The 21,440-nt window shown below is 46.8% G+C and overlaps 1 protein-coding gene across 18 annotated transcripts in view; it reads right to left on the minus strand.

Annotated features, from left to right (window-relative positions):
• Positions 1-9,103: 9,103 nt before the first annotated feature.
• KIF1B (kinesin family member 1B) overlaps positions 9,104-21,440 on the minus strand; it is a 130,533-nt gene continuing 118,196 nt past the window's right edge. For all 18 annotated transcript variants that reach the window (XM_019746689.2, XM_019746686.2, XM_074334070.1 and 15 more), the window contains 10 exons: positions 21,299-21,432; positions 20,444-20,505; positions 19,035-19,180; positions 18,616-18,855; positions 17,442-17,513; positions 16,389-16,510; positions 14,824-14,973; positions 14,304-14,496; positions 14,020-14,138; positions 9,104-13,478 (listed from right to left, as the gene is read on the minus strand). In XM_019746689.2, coding sequence (XP_019602248.1) covers positions 13,436-13,478; positions 14,020-14,138; positions 14,304-14,496; positions 14,824-14,973; positions 16,389-16,510; positions 17,442-17,513; positions 18,616-18,855; positions 19,035-19,180; positions 20,444-20,505; positions 21,299-21,432 — 1,281 coding nt within the window. In that variant the 3' untranslated portion in view covers positions 9,104-13,435. The remainder of the gene's footprint in view (positions 13,479-14,019; positions 14,139-14,303; positions 14,497-14,823; positions 14,974-16,388; positions 16,511-17,441; positions 17,514-18,615; positions 18,856-19,034; positions 19,181-20,443; positions 20,506-21,298; positions 21,433-21,440) is intronic.

The raw sequence follows: 21,440 nt of genomic DNA on the forward strand, positions 1-21,440 counted from the left end.
GCGGAGGTCATGCAGGGCCGGGACTCTATTCGGCGGCTCAGTGCCGAACGGTGGTGGGGTAGGTGGGGCCGCGCTTTGCAGTTACCAGGCACTTGGGGACGCCTGTTATCTGAGTGTCCACCACTCCTTCCTCCCATCGCTGCCGTGCACTGTGGGCCTAAGCATCCTATCGCTCATCTCCGGGCAGGGATCGAGGCTTACTCTTCTGGTATTTGGACAAGTGTAATGGGTGCTAGGAAGTGTTGGTCCTCACACGACCCCGTGTGGGAAACATAGCCCCTTTTTGCAAGTGGAGAAACAGGCGCAGAGAGACCAGGCAGTGAATGTACTTGTTGGGGTGTGATGGGCCAGGCTCGGAGGTCCTGTCATCGAACCCCTTCCTGTACAGCTGAGGAACTAGAGGCCACGTGATGGCGAATGGTCGGTCCAAAACATTAAATAACATGCCTTCTCAAGTCTCCTGGTGCCGAGGCATCTTGACCTCAGCACTGAACCCTGCCACCTCCGACCACACCTGCTTGGGAATGAGGCCTAGCTCCCCCATATTCTGTATGGGGTTCATGGACTGTGGTTGACCCACTATACAAATATCTAGGTGGGGTCAAGGTTACAACAGAACTTCCTCCTGAGGGGAAGAGAGGTCCCTGTCTTTTTGGGTCCTTCCCATCATTTCTTGCTTTTTTATTAGATGCAGAAATAGAGAGCTGTAAGCAAGCCCAGAAATGTATTTGAAAGCTACACCGAGGTGCCTGGCTCTCCTCAGGCTTCCCTGAGTGGGGACAGGAGTGACTATGAACAGGTAAGCCAGGCAAAGCAGAGAGGGTGAAGCAGCTTCTGCCGCTGCCAGGCAAAAGCCCTGCCGCTGAGACCTGGGTCTTAATCCCAGCTCTGTCACAACCAGTGACACAGTAGTTTGGATAAACCAGACTGGCAGGAATCTTGGAGCTCTCCCAACTTAGTGGCCTCAAACTCGTAAGGAAGTTTGCTCAATGTGAATTCTGATACCACACGTCTGGGATAGGCCAGGAAGTGTGCATTTTTACCAGGACCCTAGGTGATTCTGACCGAGTGGTCTAGGGAGCACCTTTTGAAACAATTCTCAAAGGGTAGCCTCGGACCCCTAGAGGTCTGAGACCTCTTCAGGGGGAAGTGGGGACAAAACTATTTCCACAGTTTTCATGCACATTTGCCTTTTTCATTCTCATTCCCTCACAGTGTACAGTGGAGTTTTCCAGAGGCTACATGACATGTAACATGGAAGAGATTAAACATGGAAGCAGATGTGAGAACACAGCCTACTTACGCTGCATTAAGCCAGACATTAGATTTGCAAAATTGTCGAAACAATACCACTTGTCTCACTGAATTTCCTTTTATTTGGGGAAATTGTTATTCAAAAGTTTCTCAGTTTTAACTTTTTAAATGGTAAATAATTGACAGACATTAACATATAAACAGAAGCTTTTTGGGTCCTCAATGATTTTTAAGTGTAAACAGAAGCTCTTTGGGTCCTCAATAATTGTGTAAAGGGTTTCAGAACCACTGATCTAGCCCAGCTCATGGTTTAAAGCTGAGGAAATTGGGGCTCTGAGAGCCGAAACTTGCTGAGTCACATAGTGAGACACTAGGACTGCCCCTCTGGGGACGGATTAGATGCTCTCCAAAGTCCCTCTCAATAATACCTGGGATTCGGAGACAGCCGCAGTGGTAGGACAGCATGTTATTGAAGGCAGATCAGATAGCTTCACAAATGATGTGGAATGCTTTTCTTGGAAGCTGCATGATGGAGACGGAAAGGGTTTTGCTGTTGCACCGACTGGATCTCGCTCCCATTCCATTTTTCTAGCTGTGCAACTTGGGACAAGTTTGGAAGCTCAAAGTTTCCTCATGTGTAAAACAGCCATGACAAAATCTCACACAGTAACTCTAGGGCTCAATGAAACAAATGGAAACTTGTGTCTTATACTTAGTATCCATTTACGAGTTCCTATTTTATTTTATGGAAAGGACTCTGAAGAGACATAAACTGTAGTGGAAAGTTGGACTGAATGAAACAATTGCTCAGTAGGCTGCCTTGTGAAACCTGGTGAGAGAGAGATAAGAGCCCCTCTGAAGCTTCCTGCAAAGCTTCTGATTGATTCTTGTAGTTCCAGCTAAGCTTGTGAGCAAGTGACCCATTACTTGAATTGTTTGCTATAGAAAATCCCATTTGACAATGACATAGCCAAAAATTTTGCATTATCTATTTTGCTAACCAAACACACATCATCCCAGTATCTTATCTTCTTCTCCATTGTTGTTACACCCCTTCAGGGGTGTAAGCACATCCTATTTAAAAATACCTCCCTCCCTGCCCCAGCATCCCAATACAATGTCTGAGAACACGCACCTCAGTCTGAGCTTGGGTCCATGGGGTTGACCAGTGTGACTGGTAGTAGTCCCCTCCCCCTTCTCTCACCTCCCCCCCCACACACACTCCGGTTCAAGCCCCACTCGGTTCAAGCCGTTGTTTCTCAGTCTAGCTGGTATTATGAGACTTGTGCTCCCCCCTTCCCCCGCGGCTGAGGCAGTTGGTCGCCAGTTGTCGGTCGGCCACTCACAGCAGCTCTCGCTGGATGCTGGCCACCAGCCACTAATGGTGGCACACAGTGGTTCACAGCAGCAAACAACAGCCTGTGGCAGCCCACCGCAGTTCACGGCAGCCCACAGCGGCCCAGCTCCAGGGAGAGCTGTTGTTCACAATCTTAGCTGTAGAGGGCACAGCTCACTGGCCCATGTGGGAATCGAACCAGTGACCTTGGTGTTAGGAGCACGGTGCTCCAACCACCTGAGCCACTGGGCCGACCTGGTAATATTTCTTTCAGAGCATTTGCTAGCACTATTTCAGTGTTGTTTTTTTTTAATCTGGGAATGCCTTTATTTTGCCCTTAGTTTTTTTCTTTTTTAAGAAGGGTGCAGCTCACAGTGGCCCATGTGGGGATCGAACTGGCAACCTTGGTGTTATCAGCACCACGCTCCAACCAACTGAGCTAGCGGGCCACCCCAATTTTGCCCTTAGTTTTGAAGGATGGTTTGTCTGGATAAAAAATTCTTGGTTGACAGTTTTTCTTTCAGCACCTTGAGTATCTATCTCATTTCGGTGTCTATGGCTTGCACTGTTTCTGATGAGTAGTCAACCACTAATCATAATGTCATTCTCCTGCTGTTTTTAAACATTTTCTGGCTGCTTTTAAAACTTTCCCTCTGGTTTCCGGCAGTTAACGATGTGTCTAGGTGTGGATCTCTGTGTGGTTATCCTCTTGGGGTTAACAGAGTTAGAACTGTAAATTAATGTCCTTCACATTTAGACGTTTTAGCCATTAATTCTTCAAATAATTTCTTTCTGGCCTTTCTTTCTCTTCTCTCCTTCTAGAACTCCCATTTCACATATGTTGGTACTCTGTTCAGATGTTTTATGTTTTCAGTTTGGCATCCTGAGGGTTGCCCTGTGTCTCCTTAACTTAGTTGCCAGCCAGTGATTTGGAAACATGTGCTCAGACACCTCGGCCACGTGTCTGTGTGTACTAGGCAAGTGCATTCACAGCTCACCTACTTCTCACGTCTGCCTGGGCTTTTACTTTATGCTGGATTTTTGGAGTCTCCCCTGTGCATGTGCAGCTTCTCAGCCAGCCAGGGATGTGTCGAGAGCCCACCTAGTCCTGTGGCACTCTCATTTTCAGGGTCTCCCTGTTAAATTTCTGGCTAGTCTGCAGCTTGGCCAACTGGGACTTCAGGCTAGCAAGCTGTGGGTTTTTCCCATTTGTTTCTCACTAAGTTTGCCGCTTTTAGCTGGTAGAAAAGCTTCAGGTCTCCTCCCCGCATACAAACATGGATCAGCTTGGCCCCGTTTGGTACAAAGCCCTAAGCCAGTAAAACAACTTTTCTCACCCCCAGAGACGTAGGATGGGGAGCAGTCCCAGGCAAGACGGCTGTAGGTTCCCACTGTTCTTACCTGAAGTTCTAGTAGTTTTTTCCAAGAATAAATGCATTCTAATTTGTCTGCCTTTGATTTCAAGAGCCTTGAAATGCTTTTAGTAACTTTTTTAAGTTTTATGCCTGCTTTTTTGTAGCGAGCATTCCTCGTCCCCTTCACGCTGCCACAGCCTCCACAGCACGGTCTGTCTGCACTGAAGTCCTTCACACTGAGTTCACCAGGGAGTGCTCAGGGTCTGGGGACTTTTACCGAAGGCATTGATCACGGGGCACACTGAAATAGATCCTACACTGGGGGCTACCTCCTCTGGCATTCCTCTCTCCCACAGGCCAGGTTCGGCACCTCAGCCTCATAGCAAATGAGAGAGACTCACAAGTAGAAAATGCAGGGAGAAGCTTCAGGAAGAACAGGGACCGGAACCTCCTAGGCCCCTGCCGTTCTCTAGGGGCTAAGTCTGCAGGCTCCTTAACTGCAGGGTTTCCACCTCGTCAGCTCTGCCTCCTTCCCCCTCCTTCCCCGTGTCAAAATGAGCTCGTGTCTACGAGAGCTCCTTGTAAACTTCAAACTGCTATACAGTTCTAAGATGCCACTGCTATTCGCATTCCTTAATGTGACAAAGCAACTCAGCTCAGGGAAGTTGCCTTTCTCAGCTGCTGAGTGACACAACTGAACTTTAACCCTATCTACCAGGGCCGGGCCCAGCACTCTCCTAATCAGATTAGCAGGCTGTAATCATGCAAACTCAGACATTTTCCCAGTGAAATTGGGTAGAGCTGTGTATCAGAGATGTTTTGTTGACTTTAAATAGAAAGTTAAGTTGAAATTAACTTTCAATGACTAGTTTCGGAGAACAGACAGCAGTTGTAGAAATTGTACAGGTAAATCTTTACACAATGGATCCCTTCAAGAGAGCCATAGGTGCCTCCCACACCTTTCAAGTTTGTTGCAACTATTTCCTCTTTCTGTGGGGTTCAGTTACAAGGAAAGCAGACCTCCAGATTTTGCTTGTGGGAACAAATTGATTGCTCTAGTCTGAGATTTGTCTAGGGAGAAATTATGCTGAGTCAATGTGACTAAACATCTGGACACACCCAAGTGACTATAGACCAGGCATCCTTTAAGACGAGCATATTTATCTAATCAAACAGCTAGTAATTGTTTTCCTCTATTACTAATGTTCCACGCTACACAGCCTTCCCATTTCTTTGTTACAGGTGCTAACAAATCAGCAAAAAAAAAAAAAAACTTCCAAAAAACTGCTTCCCAGGATTGTTGGAAAACTATAGCAGACTGGCTGGAAGAGAGCAGGGCTGGGTCAAAGGTGTCTCCCCAGAGATGGACACAGGAAAGCCAGGACTACACGCTGACCTTTAGTTTTTAGAAAATCGTCAGATGCTTGGCTTATAATGCTTAAGAAAGTCAACTCACATTACTGTTTACCTTAACTTTTGGCCTTGCCTTAACTCCCTAAATCCCAACTCAAAGCACGAGCAGGTTTTCTACAAAAACAGCCCTTAGTGCTGCAAACCTCCCAAAGCCAAATCCTTTGTTTGACTTACATAAGAGGGTGTGTACTATACTAACTAGTTGGGTCAGATTTGAAAATCCCAGCTCTGCCACTCACTTGTATAATTCCTGCAACCAAATTCAAATGACTTGTTACCATGCTAGGTAGAAAGAGCAATTTTGTAAAAACCCAGAGACCATATATTCTAAAGCCAGCTAAGCATGTGATGTGCTCAGAAAAGCTAACCATTTGGGACTATGCAGAGACAAGGCATTCCTAAAGGAGAGCGGAAGACTTCCCCACGTGACCGAATGTGAAATGCTAAGAAAAATCACAGAAAATAATGCATTAAAGGTGTACCGTTCCCTGGGACCTCCTGATGTCCTGTACTCTCAGCTTTGCGAGAGACATGGCTACTCAGAAAGTGACCCTAGTGAGGGACCGATTGATCCTATGTGACAGGATCAATCTTAGTTGGGGTCTAGTTGTAGGAGAGAAACAGCTTTGTAAAAACGAATTCTGTTTAAATGAAAAGCCCAGTGGAGTTCAGGAAGCCATGGCCCAACATACGGTATCACCTCGCTGTCTGCTCACACACTTTGATTTGCCTTCTCATATTGTGGATAAACCGGTGACGCCCCCTAGGATCACGGACCGACCTACCACTGGTGTGTCGGCTCCAAACCCACCGCCTCATCAAGGGTATCACTCCAGCAAATTCTCCCTTCCCTCCCCACCATCAGGCTTCCCTTCCAGTTCATTTGTTCCCATCAGCATACACACATGTTGGGCTAGCTACTGTCTTTAAAACAAAAACCTCTCCTTGACGCCACGTGCCTTCTCCTCTCCCCTTTACAGTAAAAGTCTCTGAAAGAACTGCCTGTACTCATTCTTTCAACTTCCTCTCCTCCCGTTTTCCCTTGAACCTACTCCAGTTAGGCTTTCTTTGGCACCATTCCTGAAAATGCTCTATTCACCAAAGAGCCTGCTGGGCTAGAGGCACTGCTGATAGTTCTTCCCATGTGAAGTGAGCTCCTGTCAGCCCCCCACAGACCCCCAGGAGAGAACGGCTGATCCTGAGTGTTGGACATCCTGCCACCTCCACCGGGTCTCTGAGGACCTCGCTGCCTCCAGGCAATAGTACATCCTACGGTTCCTCTAGGCCAGGGGTGTCCAAACTTTTTTCAATGTTTTTTACCAAGGGCCATATGCGGTAAAATACACAAACAGCCGGGCCACTCACTCGAGGTGAAGTATGTATTGCCTCACCTGGTTTATTTAAGTAAACTACATATATTTTTGGAATTTGCTGCGGGCCAATTAACAATGGATTGCGGACCACAGTTGGCCAGCGGGCCGCAGTTTGGACACCCCTGCTCTAGGCGTTTGCTACTCAGAGCCCGACCCCAACAGCAGCAGTGACACCACTTAGAAGCTGACTAGAAATGCGGAATCTCAGGTCCCACCCCAGGCCCACTCAGCCAGAATATGCATTTTACTACAATCCCCAGGTGAGCCATGGGCACATTCAAGTTCGAGAAGCACTTGCTCCCAACCCTCTAATTCTGAGGTTTGGTGTTAGGAAATCCACGTATCCACCAATATAAGCCACATGCTCCAATCACATCGTTAATAGTAATAAAGATCAAAGTAAATGATATTTTGATTTCCCAACTGCCTTCCTCTTGTTTCTGGGTTGGCTCTGCAATTGGGGAAAAGGGGTAGTGTTCATTGGCAACCTCAAAATTCCTCGACCTCCCTGTTCTCAAAACCTGTGGTCACCGCTCAGTTCTTATTTTTAACCTGTCAGCAGCAGTGGACGCAGTTATTACTTCATCCATCTTTAAACTCTTCCTTAACTTGGTGGCCACGTACGGCTCTCTTCACGGCCCCTTCATCGCTGCTGATCGCTCTCTCTTCCTGTCCTCTCCAAGCCGCAGCGCTCCAACACACAAGCCTTAGTTCCACCAGCTACACTCACTCCCCAGGTCTCCTCACCTCTCCCCTTCATGTGGACAACTCCCAAATGTGTAACATGTCTCCAGCCTCAATGTCTCAATTCAACGAGTACATCCAGTTGCCTCATCGACCACACCTTCAGGCGGAAATGTTGATGTCTCCAAGTGAACACGACCAAATTCAAATTCTTAATGTAGCACCACCCCTCATCTGTTCTCCCAATCTTCCTCACCTTAGGAAACGGCCACGCCGTCCTTTGCCCAAGCACACATCCTGTACCTTTCTCCTTTCTCTCCGACTCTACGTGCAGTTCCTCAGCGAACTCTTCACTCCAGTATTAAAACACATCCTGAATCTGACCATTTCTCCCTGCCTCTACTGACCCCCCTAGTCTAAGCTGCCACCCGCTCCCCTGGACCATTGGGGTGGCAATGTGCTATTGTGTCTCCCTTCTTCTACTTGGACCCCTCTACCGCCACCCCAGCTGTTTTCCACCTGGCAGTAAGAATGGTCTTCTAAAAACACAATTAGTCACGTGCCGCATAATGACGTTTTGGTCAAGGACAGACAGCATGTACGACGGTGGCATACCACACAGCCCAGGTGTGCAGGCGGCCGTGCCACCGGGGTTTGTGTTAAGTGCTCTGTGATGTTAGCACGACAACAAGACGGAGTTCTCAGAACGTATCTTCATTGTTAAGCAGCGTGTCACTGTAAGATCATGTGACTCTTCTCAAAACCCTTCCTGGCTTCCTACTTCACTAATGAGAGTTACCTGAGCCCTAAACCACCTGGTCCCTGGCTCCTTTCGGACGGCTGGGCTCCAGTACTGTCCTCTTTACTCCAAAACAGCCTCCGTGCTGTACTTGGAACCTACAGAGAACACTGCTGCCTCAAGGATTTGATTTCTCGGCATGAAGACCTCTTTCCCCAGGGATTTGTATGCCTTACCCGGTCCTTCATTCAGAACTCTGCTCAAACGTCATCTCCTAAGACAGGCTCCGTCCCTGACCATGATCTAAAACGACACTTCCTTTCCATCCCATCTAATCTTACTCAGCTTGATTTTGCTGTGATACTTACACTTGACATAAATTTGGGTAACGGATATCTTCCCCCATGAGAACAGGAGGGCTACAGCGCCTGGCTTGTTTTCTGTTTGTCAGCATCATGCTGAATCAGCAGCGTCCAGACGGCACAGGACAGGGCGGTATCAGGTGGATGCTGAATGAATCATCCCTTTTTGCCTGAATGTTGCCTTTTCCTCCCTTCTTGTTTCTCCCAAACACCCAGGACAGTGGTCCGGCTCATGCCCTGCTCACAACAGGAACTTGATAAATTAAGCTGACATGGTGGAACTCTCACCCCTCGCCCCCCAAAACAGCCCCACCACTACAGAATCACTGGCAGGTATATAAAGAGAGGCTTTGGGAGAAAAAAGAATCTTCTACCTAAAATAGCCACTGCCGTACTTGGGAGGAACATACTTGCACAGAGAGAGCTTTCCTGATTACCCACAACTCCCGTTCTCAATGATCAGAAAGGAACATGTAGGTCGGAGTCGGAGACTTTTGTCCCAGAAAAGTAGTATATCCCCAAGTCAAGAAAAATCTCCGTAAATACCTTTCAGAAGCTGCCAGAATAAATACACGTCGAGCCTACTATGGACTGGTTGTACCTTTATTATTTTACCTCGTTCACTAATAGTTTCGTGATGCAAGGTTACCATACACAGTTAGATAATGTCTGCATTGCACATCTAAGGCTATACAGCAAAAGAACCAGAATTAGTACAAATACGAGAACTATATTTACATTCTGTATACTCAAGCTCCAAACATCAGATATTTACATAATAAAACATGAAAATGAAAATCTGAAATTAATAATGTACATTGTTGCTAATGTGCTCAACTCCTTCACTGGGGAGAGATCAGTTTGCAAAGTCTTGGTTCAAAAAGGCCACTTATGCTTCACGGGTTTTGTTGTAGTGCACGAGGATGGTGACAGGAGACTTGAAATCTCAACGGACAAGTACTTTAGAGCCACAAAGTCTGAGACGACGCCTTCAACGTGAGAAGGCTGATGGAATCCTCAGGCGAACTGATGCCAGAATATGTAGCATGAAAAAAATGAACTCGAAGACATGAAAACACCACAAGACAGCCAGGGTTTGGCAGGAGACCAACCACCACTCAGACTTTCCATCTGAGCACAGCTATGGAGCTGTGAATTTTTAACATGAAATTTGCATCAACTCTAATTTCTTCCTTTAAACGACCGGAGGCTTTCCCAAGATTTTGTGGGGCTCAAATACGAATTTCATAAATGGCCTTTTGAACAACGAAAGCAGATAATCTCTCAGCTGACATTGCAATTTGCTAAGGAAACAAACACATCAATACCTTCCCAGCTCCGACAGTCAGGGTTTGCCCACACACGGGTGAGTAACTTGCTGGCCGGTGGGCGGCTGCAATGCACACGAGTTAGAGTCCTATTTAAAATACATTCAGCACACCTTCTGAGAGCAGCAGCAGAATTAGAATTCTTTTTAAGGAGCAGGTTAACAATCACATTTGAAAAAGGGAACCAGAAGGAAAAACGAAGGACCCGAGTCAAACGAACGAACGAACAAGCCCTGATTCTGTCCAGGAGAACCCGAGTGGAACACAGCTTGAGGGAATGCCGAGCGCCCATGGGTGCCACATGCTCGGTCATCCTTTCTTTTCCAGTCCAATGTGCAATTAATTACACCTGTATAAATATACAACTACCTTACAAAATTAAATATCCCTGTAAATTAGAGAACAAGCAGCAGGCAACAAAGTCTTTGCTTTGAAATATGTGCCAGGAGAAGTCATTTTTAGATCTCAGAACACCTTTACCAATGATTTAATTCCTTCATCTTAAGAGTGGGGAGAAATCCATCAAAGATATGAGTATCTATATAAATGCTCCAGAGCTGAAGGGGAAAAAAAATATATACAAAATAACAGTGGTTTCCCTCACCGTCACCACGTTCTAACAATGTGCTGGAATTCATGTGCCCACCCAGCTGCCAGAAGCAGCCCTTCCCCGATCCTGGCGGTGTGCAGGGGCTGGCTGGCCCCACACAGCCCGGCCTGAGAGCTGACCGACTCCCAGGCAGGCGCAGGGGCAGGGGCAGGGAGCGGGTGAGCACTGCTGTGGGCTGAGAGGCCATACTTTGCTTTGGCAGGAGAATGGAGGATGGGGGAAGGAGGGGAGGAGATGATTAAAACAGCACTCACTTCTCCTTAATTCGTGCACGAGTTTCCTTTCTTGCCTTTTATCTTGTTTTGCTTGCTTAAGAGAGTGCTTTAGAAAAAAATAAACAACCCCTCAAAAGGTGGTTTCCTTAAAGCTGAAGTTCATTCCCCAACCTTCCTGCCACAATGGCGTCAGCTAACGCCTCACAAATAGTTCCCATCATAAATCCTCTGTCAGAGCTTCAAAATGGGAGTGAACCTGTCCAGAGAGGGAACGTCAACCTTGAAACTGTTCCAACCTCCAACCTGAAGATGGGACCCTAGAGAAAGAGGGGGTCCCAAAAGGGCCCTCTGTACCTATCAGTCACAGCAGAGGCCCCTCAGATGGGAGAAAGCACGCCTGCCCGAGACCCCTGCTTCCTCACGAGGCCTTCTTACCGGGGCGTGTTGCCAACAGTCCAGGTCAGCCTGTTCTAATGTCTGACACCTTCAAAGCAAAGACTTTCCAAGCAAGTGGTGTTTGAGTTAGAAGGAAAAACAAAAGTCATTTCAGTGTACCAGATGATTTCCTCTCCCTCAGGCGTCCCCACCTCCCTGTATCACAGACGTGGACCCTTCCACCAGACTTTGTAACAGCAGCAGCAGCATCCATGATTTAATTCTAAATGTAACCTTCAAATTTCATTTTCACTTCCCTGAAATTGGATTTAATTCCGGTCCAGGAAGCTGTCTCTAAGCCCCGACGGATCCTAGAATTGAGTATACACCAGAGGGCATGTAGTGTCCATTAGACAACGAAGACACCTCGAACCACATTAGAGACCTCACATATCGCTTAGAAAATCAGTAATGTTACAGTTAGTGACCTGTGTTTTAAGGAGAAGAAGAAAGTTAAAAAAAATGTACTAGCGTTTTTTACTGATCACTTCTCAGGTGAGATCACAGCCTGTGATTTCTAGCCTTTCTTTTCTTAAGCTCTCCATGACTCACTTTTCCTTCTCTTTGCGCTTCAAAATACTGAGTGAAGCGGGGCCCTTTTCTCAGAGAGGAGCCCGCACAGGGATCAGACGTAAGGGCCTGTCTGATGATGAGCCTTCTCCGTACCCACCATGCAGGGTGCACGGCCGTGTCCTTTGCTGCCCGAAGAAAGTCATCCAGTCTCCCAGCCCCTAAGGGTCAGCAATCTCCAGGCCGAGAGCCCTGTCTCCACAAAGCGAGACCTTCCTGAATGCCTGACGGATGGTCAGAGAGGTTTGAGCAAGGGAAGACAACTGGCAAAGCCACTCAAGTAACCTTTCCTCCAGGTTATTCTTGTAAAGTTTACTGGCAGCTGAGAGAAAAAGAGTTCTCTTCCACGATGGCCTCTGGAAGCAGCTGACCCTGTTCTGTCAGAGGAGACGAGCAACAATGAGCTTCCCCTTTCTCCTCTGGCAGTGTTTCCACACCCAAGGAAAGGCCACTCGGATGCAAGCAACAAAGCACTGAGGCCAGGGCTCAGGAGGACCCTCTTCTCTGCCCCCAGATATTCTCTGCTTTGTTTTTAGTGGTGGGAGGGGGCTGGTTTTAATCTTGGGATCCAGAAACAAAGCCTGCCATGTTTTCTTATTTATGAGAACAGGGGGACAGGCATCATTGAAAGTATTTTCAATTTGACAAGGATTACCGAAAGTGACCACCAGATTCACAGGAGACTCCCAAGTCTATCGCTGAAAGCTCTATTTCTTGGATCAAAGGGAGCTACAACAATCACAAGGTCATCACTCAGCGTTACCATAATCGTAAGGGCAATGACCATCAAGTTCCTCATCAGAAAGCAAAACACTGCCCCCTCGTGGGACATCTGTGTACGACATGGCACTAAGTACAAACTGAACCTCTAACAAGAGGCTCCTCCCAACTGGGAAAGAAGGTTGGCAGGAATCCTGCTGTGAGCAGCTACAAACATCCTCTGATCAGGGGCCTTCCCGGCCCACCACCAGGCCCAACCAGGCCCAGCACCAGGCCCAGCATCAGGCCCAGCACCAGATTCCGTGGTCCCTGGAAAGCCGCCAGCAGTATCCCTGGTTCTTCCCCTCTTCCCAGGTCACAGTGTCAGGCCTGCTAAAAGGGCCTGTCCTCTTCCACTGCATGAAAACTGCTTCACAATGTTCTAAATCAGCCCCAGTTTCAGAGACTATACCTGTCCCATTTCTAAGCTCGCCACAACCTTTTCCCTGAATGGAAAATGCAGGGATTAATGATGGAAAAGAGTGACAGAAGGGAAAAGGGTAAGTTTTGTCCTCTCAGGGTCTAAAAAAGCCAGATGTCTTCTCCTTTTGTCTCTAAGCCACCCAAGAAAAATTAAAGTGGTATCACAAATAGAGAAAAGAAAAAAAGTACTATGTTGTCTTGACAAAAAGACAAAATATCCAGAGACAGCAGTACAGACATCAGAGGTGGTCAGAATGGGGACCTATCATACAAAAGGAAGCCAAAATACACCAAAAAATAACTTGGAGATTCACTGGATCCCCTCTGGGTTTTTGTTTTTTTTGTGTTTTTTCCCTTTTGTGAGGCCACATGCTACTAACAGGATTCTTAGCACAGGAAAAAAGAAAAAGAGCACAGAGCGATGGAGATGGGGGCGGGCGCTGGAAACGGTGCTGGACAAGGAGGGAAAGGAGCTAAGCCACAGGATTACAGACACGAGCAACCGCCAAGAACCACCAAGGGGCATGAGAGGTAACACTTTCTTTATCTCCGGAAGGCGAGTGCAGGCACCCAGCGCAATCAGTACTTCGCTTGGCTCGGGCATCTGCGGGACAGCTTCGACCTGGGGGACATGGAGAGGCGGGATTAGAAAACGGGGCCAGGCTCCTCCCGCGCAGGCCACCGTCCTCAGTGCTTCCATCCTGGGACTTCGTCCTAAGCTGACTGCAGGCCCAGGTCTCTAGGCTCCCTGAACAAAAGGCTGGGCTGTGGGCTTCCCCACTAGGGGTCCTGGGACACAAGCCCCTCATAGGATTTGAGGCTGGATCACAGGGCTGAGTAACAGCAGACCATTAAGGTTCTCACAGTGTCCTCTTTACTCAGCCCCATAGACCTCAGCTGCAGACCCCTCGAGAATGAAAAGTCAAAGCAGAAGACCAATTGGTGCAAATGTGACCAGAGTCCCCGTAGCTGCTCAGGACACCAGATGAAACCGTGAGAAGTACAGGCCTTATCACCACCCTACAACCACACTTACGCTCCTGTCCTACTTCCAACCTGTTTGGAACAAGACCTCCTTCCCTGTTTATGTTGATGTCCCTGGAATCCCAAGCCAAGGAACAGGAAGGAAAGCCAAAGAAGGAAACCCAGGGGCAGCCTCTTACCGTATTGTGCCCGCAAGGAGTGGGTTAAAGGCATATAACCAGTCGTTCATGTCTTTGTCATTGAGAGCCTGCAAGAGGACCCCCCGGTGCTTTGTGCAGACAGCAAAGGTGTTAGACATCTGAAAGAGACACAGGGAGATGACAGTGGCACGATGGCGAAGAGCAGCGGGGACCAGCCCGCCCAACTCCTAGGGCGCACAGCACTGCACCCTGAAGGAAGGTTCAGAGACCAGACGGGCAGGAGACGGCGCGCGTGGCCATGCCAAGCCGAGGGCAGGACTGACCTTCACCATAGCCTGCTGGTCCTCGCTGAACTCCACCTGCGCTGTGGACAGGTTCATGATGCCACGCTCCACCGGGTCCTTGTCACTGTTATAGATGAGGACATACGGGCGACGGACCACAACAAAATGCTTAGCCCAGTTGCTGGAAAGTGGCTCCTTGAAATGCAGGTATCCTTTCTTAGAAACCACGGAGCTAAAACAGGACAGTACAAGAGGGATTTGTTTCTCACACCAAGAAAGTGATCATGAGCTGGGAACCATCAAAACATGTCTCCTCCAGGCCAAGTCCCCGGTGTGAGCAAAACAGGCAAAGGATCTCTCCAGCCTAGAGCCTCACCTGCCCAAGTAACAGAGCAGGGCACGCCGCACCGCACGTGCAGGCCGGGTGGGGGAATGGACTGAGTTGGAGCAGAAACCCGCCCGCTCCTTCCCCCAGAACCCTCTGCACAGGACGGTGACACGGACCGCGCGGACAGGAGCTGACTTCTTTTATACGCACAGCATGAAATGCAGTACTCACCCTGGTCTAATTTCTTCAATATCTGGAACAAGATTGAGAAATTCATTTTTTCCCGCTCGGGCCAAATAGGGTGTTTCCACAGGTGGGATAATCTGAAATTGTTCAAATTCTTGGCAGGGACTAGATGCCCGGGAATTGGCTTCTGGGGTCCTTTAAAAGAGAGAAGTTAGGGGTAACAAGAGCTACTGGAAGGTCAGGGCATCACGTCACGACCGCCTCACCAGGAGGAACATGCCTCTCCCTGACCACCAGGCGCCTTGCAAACATCAGTTCAGAGAGCTTGGCTGAGAAGGCAAGCTGGTGCCAGAAAGTCAATTCCAATTCAACGGGTGTCACCCTTCAGAGGTTACAAAAGGAAAGTGATCATTGATGAGCCCGTCACTCAGTCCCTCCTCCTGCTCTGAAGCCCCCTGAACACAAGTGTCTGGAATAGGAACTCCATTCCATTATGTTTCTATTTAGTCCCAAGGTCACACCGAGGGCAGTGGCTCTCGAAGTGTGGTCCTCTCACCAGCAGCATCAGCTGTACCTGGAAACTTGCTAGAAATTCACATTCTGAGGCTCCAACCCAGACCTACAGAATCAGAAACGCTGGGTGGGTTTCAGCCATTTGTGGTTTAAACACCTCCCAGGTGACACACACTAAAGTCTGAGAACCACTGCCTCCAGGGACTGGCAGAGAAAGCCAACAAATGGAAAGAACCTGGGTTCCTGAATGACCGAGTGGCACAGAGCCACTGCTGCCCTGGACCAGGCCAGGACTGTTATGAGAGATATCAGTCCTATGCTCTGTAGCTCTGTAGAGTTGCTTAGCCTAATTAACTGTATTCCACCAATTCTAAAGATACCATTTTTTAAAAATACCTTATTATTTCTTGAATTGGGATGCCTCTTACAATTGATGGTATGTCACATTTTAGTTGGCAGTGCTTTTTTTTTTCTTAGTGGCTCATAAAATAATGTCTTACAGTTGATGGCATCCTAGATTTAATGAAATTACCTGGTCGTGTTATTTTCCCCAGCCATATTCAATTGTGTCAGGGTGGGTACATTAAGATAGACAGCTGGGTGATAACTAAGGAAGTTCTGACATGAGCATAATGAATGAAGACAGGGCAAAGGAGTTGGATGGTGCACTGCAAAGAAGCGACTGTCGTGAGGAATTCATGGAATCTAGGCTAAATCTGTCTCTATTATTCTTACCTCTATATTTTGTTGTGTCACAAAATATTGTTTTCCAAAGTAGTTTCAAAATATTTTCCCCAAGATGGGGCTTCTACATCTGATATGACTGGGGAGACAAGCAGCGTGGGAATGAAAGGACAGACGAACAGAAAGGGTTTAAGAAGAGGAGTCAATGATGTGATGCAGGAAGTTAGGAAACAGGATGTTAAAAGGTCGGCAGCATGTCCCCCGTCCTTGTGATGTCTAGAAAAGGCCCCCGCACATTCCTGAATGCTGCCTGGGGGATGTGCTGCCCGCAGCAGAGAACCACTGAGGTAGAACAAGGCTGGCATGTCCCTCGTTCTTACATCAGCTTTTCTCAGTGAAATCTGGGTACTTACTTCTGATCCACAGAGTTGCTCCTGGAATCTACCAGAGAGGGGCAGGTGGAGGACGGAGTGAGGGTGGCACTGCTGAAGCTGGACACGGACGGATCCCGTCCAATTGGAGAGATATCAGACAACTGGAGACCAACAGAACAGAGCAAGCAAGGGTCAGAGGGAAAAAACTACCTCGGCAATAAGCAGCTTTGACAACCAGTGTGACTTCACTTTCATAAACCTTCTGCTTCAGGTGATTCAAGAAACAAGCTTTACAAGTATTTTACAGCCAGAGTTTCACATTAGGAATCAAGACATTTACAAAAGAGGCAGGCTGGCTTTTTATACTGCTGCTGCCCTGTCTACATGGGCTGAGCACTCAGAACAACAGGCACTGTTCTAAGAATATGCCAGAGGCCTTGCCCTCCAGGAGCTTACATTCTAAGTGGCACAGGCAGACACGAAACCCGTCAGCAAACACATTAAGAAGTGCCAGGTAGTAAAGTGCTACAGAAAACAATGAAGCAGGCGTTAGAAAGTTTCAGGGAGCTGCTGGCTTTCCACAGGTGGTTAAGGAGGCAATATTTGAACAGAAAAATGAAACAGATAAGGGAGCCAATCATGGGAACATCCAGAAGAAGACTATTCCAGGAACAGCAAGGGGACAAAGACCCCGAGGCAGGAATGAGCTTCGAGAGTCTTAAGGAAGAGCAAAAAAGACAAGATGACCAGCACAGAGTGAACGATACAGGGCTTCTTTAAAGTGTATGCCTCACTCTTTGTGGAAAGCAACAGAATTTTATGCCACCAAGAACCTCAGGACTTCCTGTGCCCCGTCACACAATAACATATCACCCTCTACAGAATTTTATTCAAGGGATTCAGGGAAAAGCCCAAATAGTTCCCATCTGATAATCACTAAGAGACAAGGAGAAATACTTTCATCTTCAGAAGTCAGTGTCCTGACTCAGAAAAATTAAACACAAGAGCAGATCCGTCATCTATCCTCAAATACCACACCACACCCATCTCAAGCCACCAAAAGCTTGGGGACAGGAAAGCCGAGCTGCGTACCTTGCAGTCACTGATGCTGCCGTGCACCTGGCTGAATTCTCGGTTGAACGTGTGGGTGAGAAGTTGCAGGCACTGGGAAAGAGAGGAGGAGGCGTGAGTTCCGATGGTCAAATGAAGCCCTAGACCCCTGGATGCCGGGCAGGAAGGACCCGCAGTGGAGCTTGACTGCTACCCAACAGCTCTAGAAATTAACTTAGCATATATATATATATAGCAAGGAAAGCCTGGTATATGCCTAATACAGAAGTAAAAATAAGTGGATAAAAAAGCCATTCTCAAATCTGCAGAAGTGAATACTGCAAACACCACAGTTTAGAAGTGCTTAAGAATGCAATAGCATCCCTTTCATTCTTAATTTGCCCAGGCACAAAAAAGCATGGAGACTTCTAGATGGACACATTTTCCTAAATCAAGAAGACCATTCGATTACTGAAACAAAACAGACACAAAATCCCTCTCATTTCTGTATTTCATTGTTAGCCAACTGACCAGACACCGATCGATGTCTGGGAGCCCTCTCCAGTGACCCCCCTGCCCTCCCCCACCACACCCGGGCAACAAGGAGCACTGATTCTCCTCCTAAATGTGCCTTCCGTGCTTCCCTTTCCTCTTCATCCCACACACCCCTGCCTTAGCTAAAAACCTTCATCATTTCTCATCTGATGATTGCAGTAGAGTTCTTTCTGCCTCTAGTCTATCTCTTCACCACAAACCCATCCTCTTTACCTCTTCCAGAGAAGTCTTCTAAAACATAAACACTTGTTGAAAGCAAGTCCACACCACTCCCAGGACACTCGAAACTCAGTACAGCACGCAGACCCTTCCCGATGGGGCCCGCCCACCTCTCTAACTCCATCTCCTGCCCCTCTCCCATGATTCGCTAACACTGATCACGCAGGACAGCGCTGGCTCCCGCTGTGCAGGACCCTCTGGGGCAGGTTCCCCCTGGCCCCACAGTGCTCTAGACACACACCTCTACGATGTGCTTGTCACCCACTTGCCTGGAAGCTGATTAAGGGGAGAAATCAAGTCTTACTTATTTCTATAGTCACAGTGTTAGCGCAGGCCTTCGCACAGAGGCCCTCAAAGAAAGAGGAAGATTAGAATTCAAAAACTGACCAACTAACTCACAGGCTCGCTGGGCAAAGGCTCAGCAAAGGGAAGGGGTTCGCACCTTGGTGGCCAGCTCTTTCTCTCGGTCCACCAGGCTTTCAATGTCCGTGGAGTCGTAGCCACTGCTCTCACTGGGTGTGATGGCACTTTCAAAGGTGGTGGTTGAGATCTGAGAGGAGATGCTGGTAGAGGTGCTGAGGGTCCCACTGCTCAGGCTGGGGGACAACGAGTCGCTCAGGGATTTGGGGATGCTGTCACCAAGTCGCTCACGCAGCAGCAGGAAGTGGCGCGTTTTCTCCACCTAAAAAGATCAACACCATTGCCTCAGCAAACACAAAGCTCACGATGATTTTAGGAAGTATCAAGCCTCCTCATGATGGGCAAGTGCAAAGCCAGGGTCACACAGAGAAGGCAGAGCGGATGGCTAATACTTAGGAATCTTGCCCAAGAATTGGTCTGAGCACCGCCTGCCCTGGGTACCTCGTGGAGGAGCTCCAGCTTCTCTAATTCCCACTGGTGCTCAAGGATGAGGCTGTCGCCGCGGGGCCGCCAGCCGGCCAAGTTCTCTTCTCCCCGCACATACGCCACTGATGTGTCCAAGATTTTCCTTCTCCTCCTCTGCATGCCTGAGACAAGAGGAAGCAATTGTTCTATTGAGAGAACAATCCGATTCCAATTTTACCTCAGAATGAATCAATAATTCAAATATAAGGCAAACTAAGCGAGTTTGGGCTCAAGATACTTGGGTTTTGTTAATTAATAACTATTCATCCTTTTCCCCAAAGCAATTCTCTGGACTACTTTAAAACCGAGTTTCATATTCTTAGATAATTATGAAGACTGCAATGCAACTTAAGAAAATGCCAGTTATTATGTCAAGTGAAAATGCAGAGGAGATTAAATAGGCTGTATACTATGGTTCCAAATATGTAAAAATACATCCGTATGAAAAAGTGGAAGGGACTACATACATGCACCTACTACACATATTTTAGCAGTTCAGATAGAATGGTAGGTAGATGGCAGATGGCACTATCGTTTCCCATTACATGTTTTAAATGTTATACGTTTTTACATAGAAAATACATTTATGTTAATTTTTTTAAATCCTCAAGGAACTATCTGGACACTATAAATAGTTGCTATTCAGACTTAAATTCACACTCAGTCTTGTTTTTCAAATCTAAATCTTACCTGTGAGCCCTGACCTCTTTCCATATATGCTCTCCAAAATGATTCAAACTCACGTTAATCAAATATTTTTTTAAAACCCTGACTTTTTATATGTGGAATCTACAGAACAGAATAAACGAGCAAAAAAAAACACAAAAAAAACAACAACACACAAAACATAAAACATCTCTGACTTTTGTCCATGGTCAAGTTTACAAACACAAAAATGCAAAGTGCTGCTTAAGGCCGAGTTGGAGGAACAACAGAAGCCCAGAGACATCAAAAAGGCTACAGAACAAGTTCAACTTCATAACTTGTCTTTCTAGAGCATAGGAATTTCAAATTCTAGTTTGACAGCAACTGTAAAGTTAGACTGCCAGGTTATCTTTGGGGCTAAGGTGGAGAAAGAAATGGTTATGAAGTTCTCCAAGCCAAATTCATTCTAACACACTCGAATTTTTCATAATATTCCACAGTCTAGTAACATTTTTTGTTCGATGAAGTTTTTACAACTGTATTGCACGTCTTAAACCAAACAGTGTTGCAACTCAGAAGAAGATAATTCCCACCACCAAAAACCTGGCTTGGATAATATGCCTGGTTTCTAAAAAATGTTATATCGATCCTACATGGATAGGATAGATTTTTGACATAATAATACTCCAAACATATGCAACGAAAGCTAACTCTCACCCTCCCGATCCGTAAGAGCTTACCTGGACTACCTGTATCTGCCATTTTGCATAAACTGAGTTCATAAATTCCAGTGACTCGATTGCTATTTGGGTCAAAACAAACAATTGCTTAATTACTAACAGCACAAAAACAGGAAAAATCACAATTCTGTCTACTTAAAACACTGTCTCCTCTGCAGAGACTGCAACTTATTCTCAGATATTATATAACTATCTTACTTCTTTTCCTATTCTGAACTTAAGAAATATATTTTTTTTCTACAAGGAGTCTGTTCTCATTTCAATATTTTGAACATTCTTATTTCAACAGGATGAATAAAATTGAATGAAAAACCGGACAGTTTATAGTACAAATACAAAACTTAAAAATTTGCATTTTTTTACTGCAAGAGAGAAGACATAAGGGGGGGAAGTCTGACTAAAATGAAATGACAAATACCAAAATCTGGGGAGCGTGATTAGGAAGGGGTACTGAACCTTCTGTCATATTAGTAATACATATGTTGGGTGGTGATGCAGAAGTATTCACTGTATTATTCTTGATATATTTTTGTGTATCTTAAATATGAATAAATCTTTAAAAGAGGAAAATCCCAATAGTAATTTGTTAAAAATAATAATGACATTAAAAATTTAGTCCCTGCAAAACTGTGTGGCAGTATTCACAATATAACACCCGTTTTCCTTCATTAACTCATCTATCCATTAATATTTTTTTCAGTGCCAACATTCAGGTCACTGCATTCCAGGTGTCAGTACCAGAGGGGTTTATAGGTTGTAAATTAACCCTGAAACAGCAAGCTGGGGACACCTAGCACCCTGCTGATTCTGTACTGGGCAAACCAAATGGAAACTAAACTTATCTCAAAAACTTACGAGTCTGGTGACTTCGAGTAGCCGCTGCCAAAGAGGCTGCGCAGAGAGCGTGGCGGCGAGATCTTGGCATCCCGGGAATAGAAGACCATGCACACGTCCTTGGTGATGACAGCCGGCTGGATGCAATGATCCAGCTGAAAGG

This window comes from Rhinolophus sinicus, linkage group LG06 (genome assembly GCF_036562045.2).
Source record: "Rhinolophus sinicus isolate RSC01 linkage group LG06, ASM3656204v1, whole genome shotgun sequence".
NCBI lineage: Eukaryota > Metazoa > Chordata > Mammalia > Chiroptera > Rhinolophidae > Rhinolophus > Rhinolophus sinicus.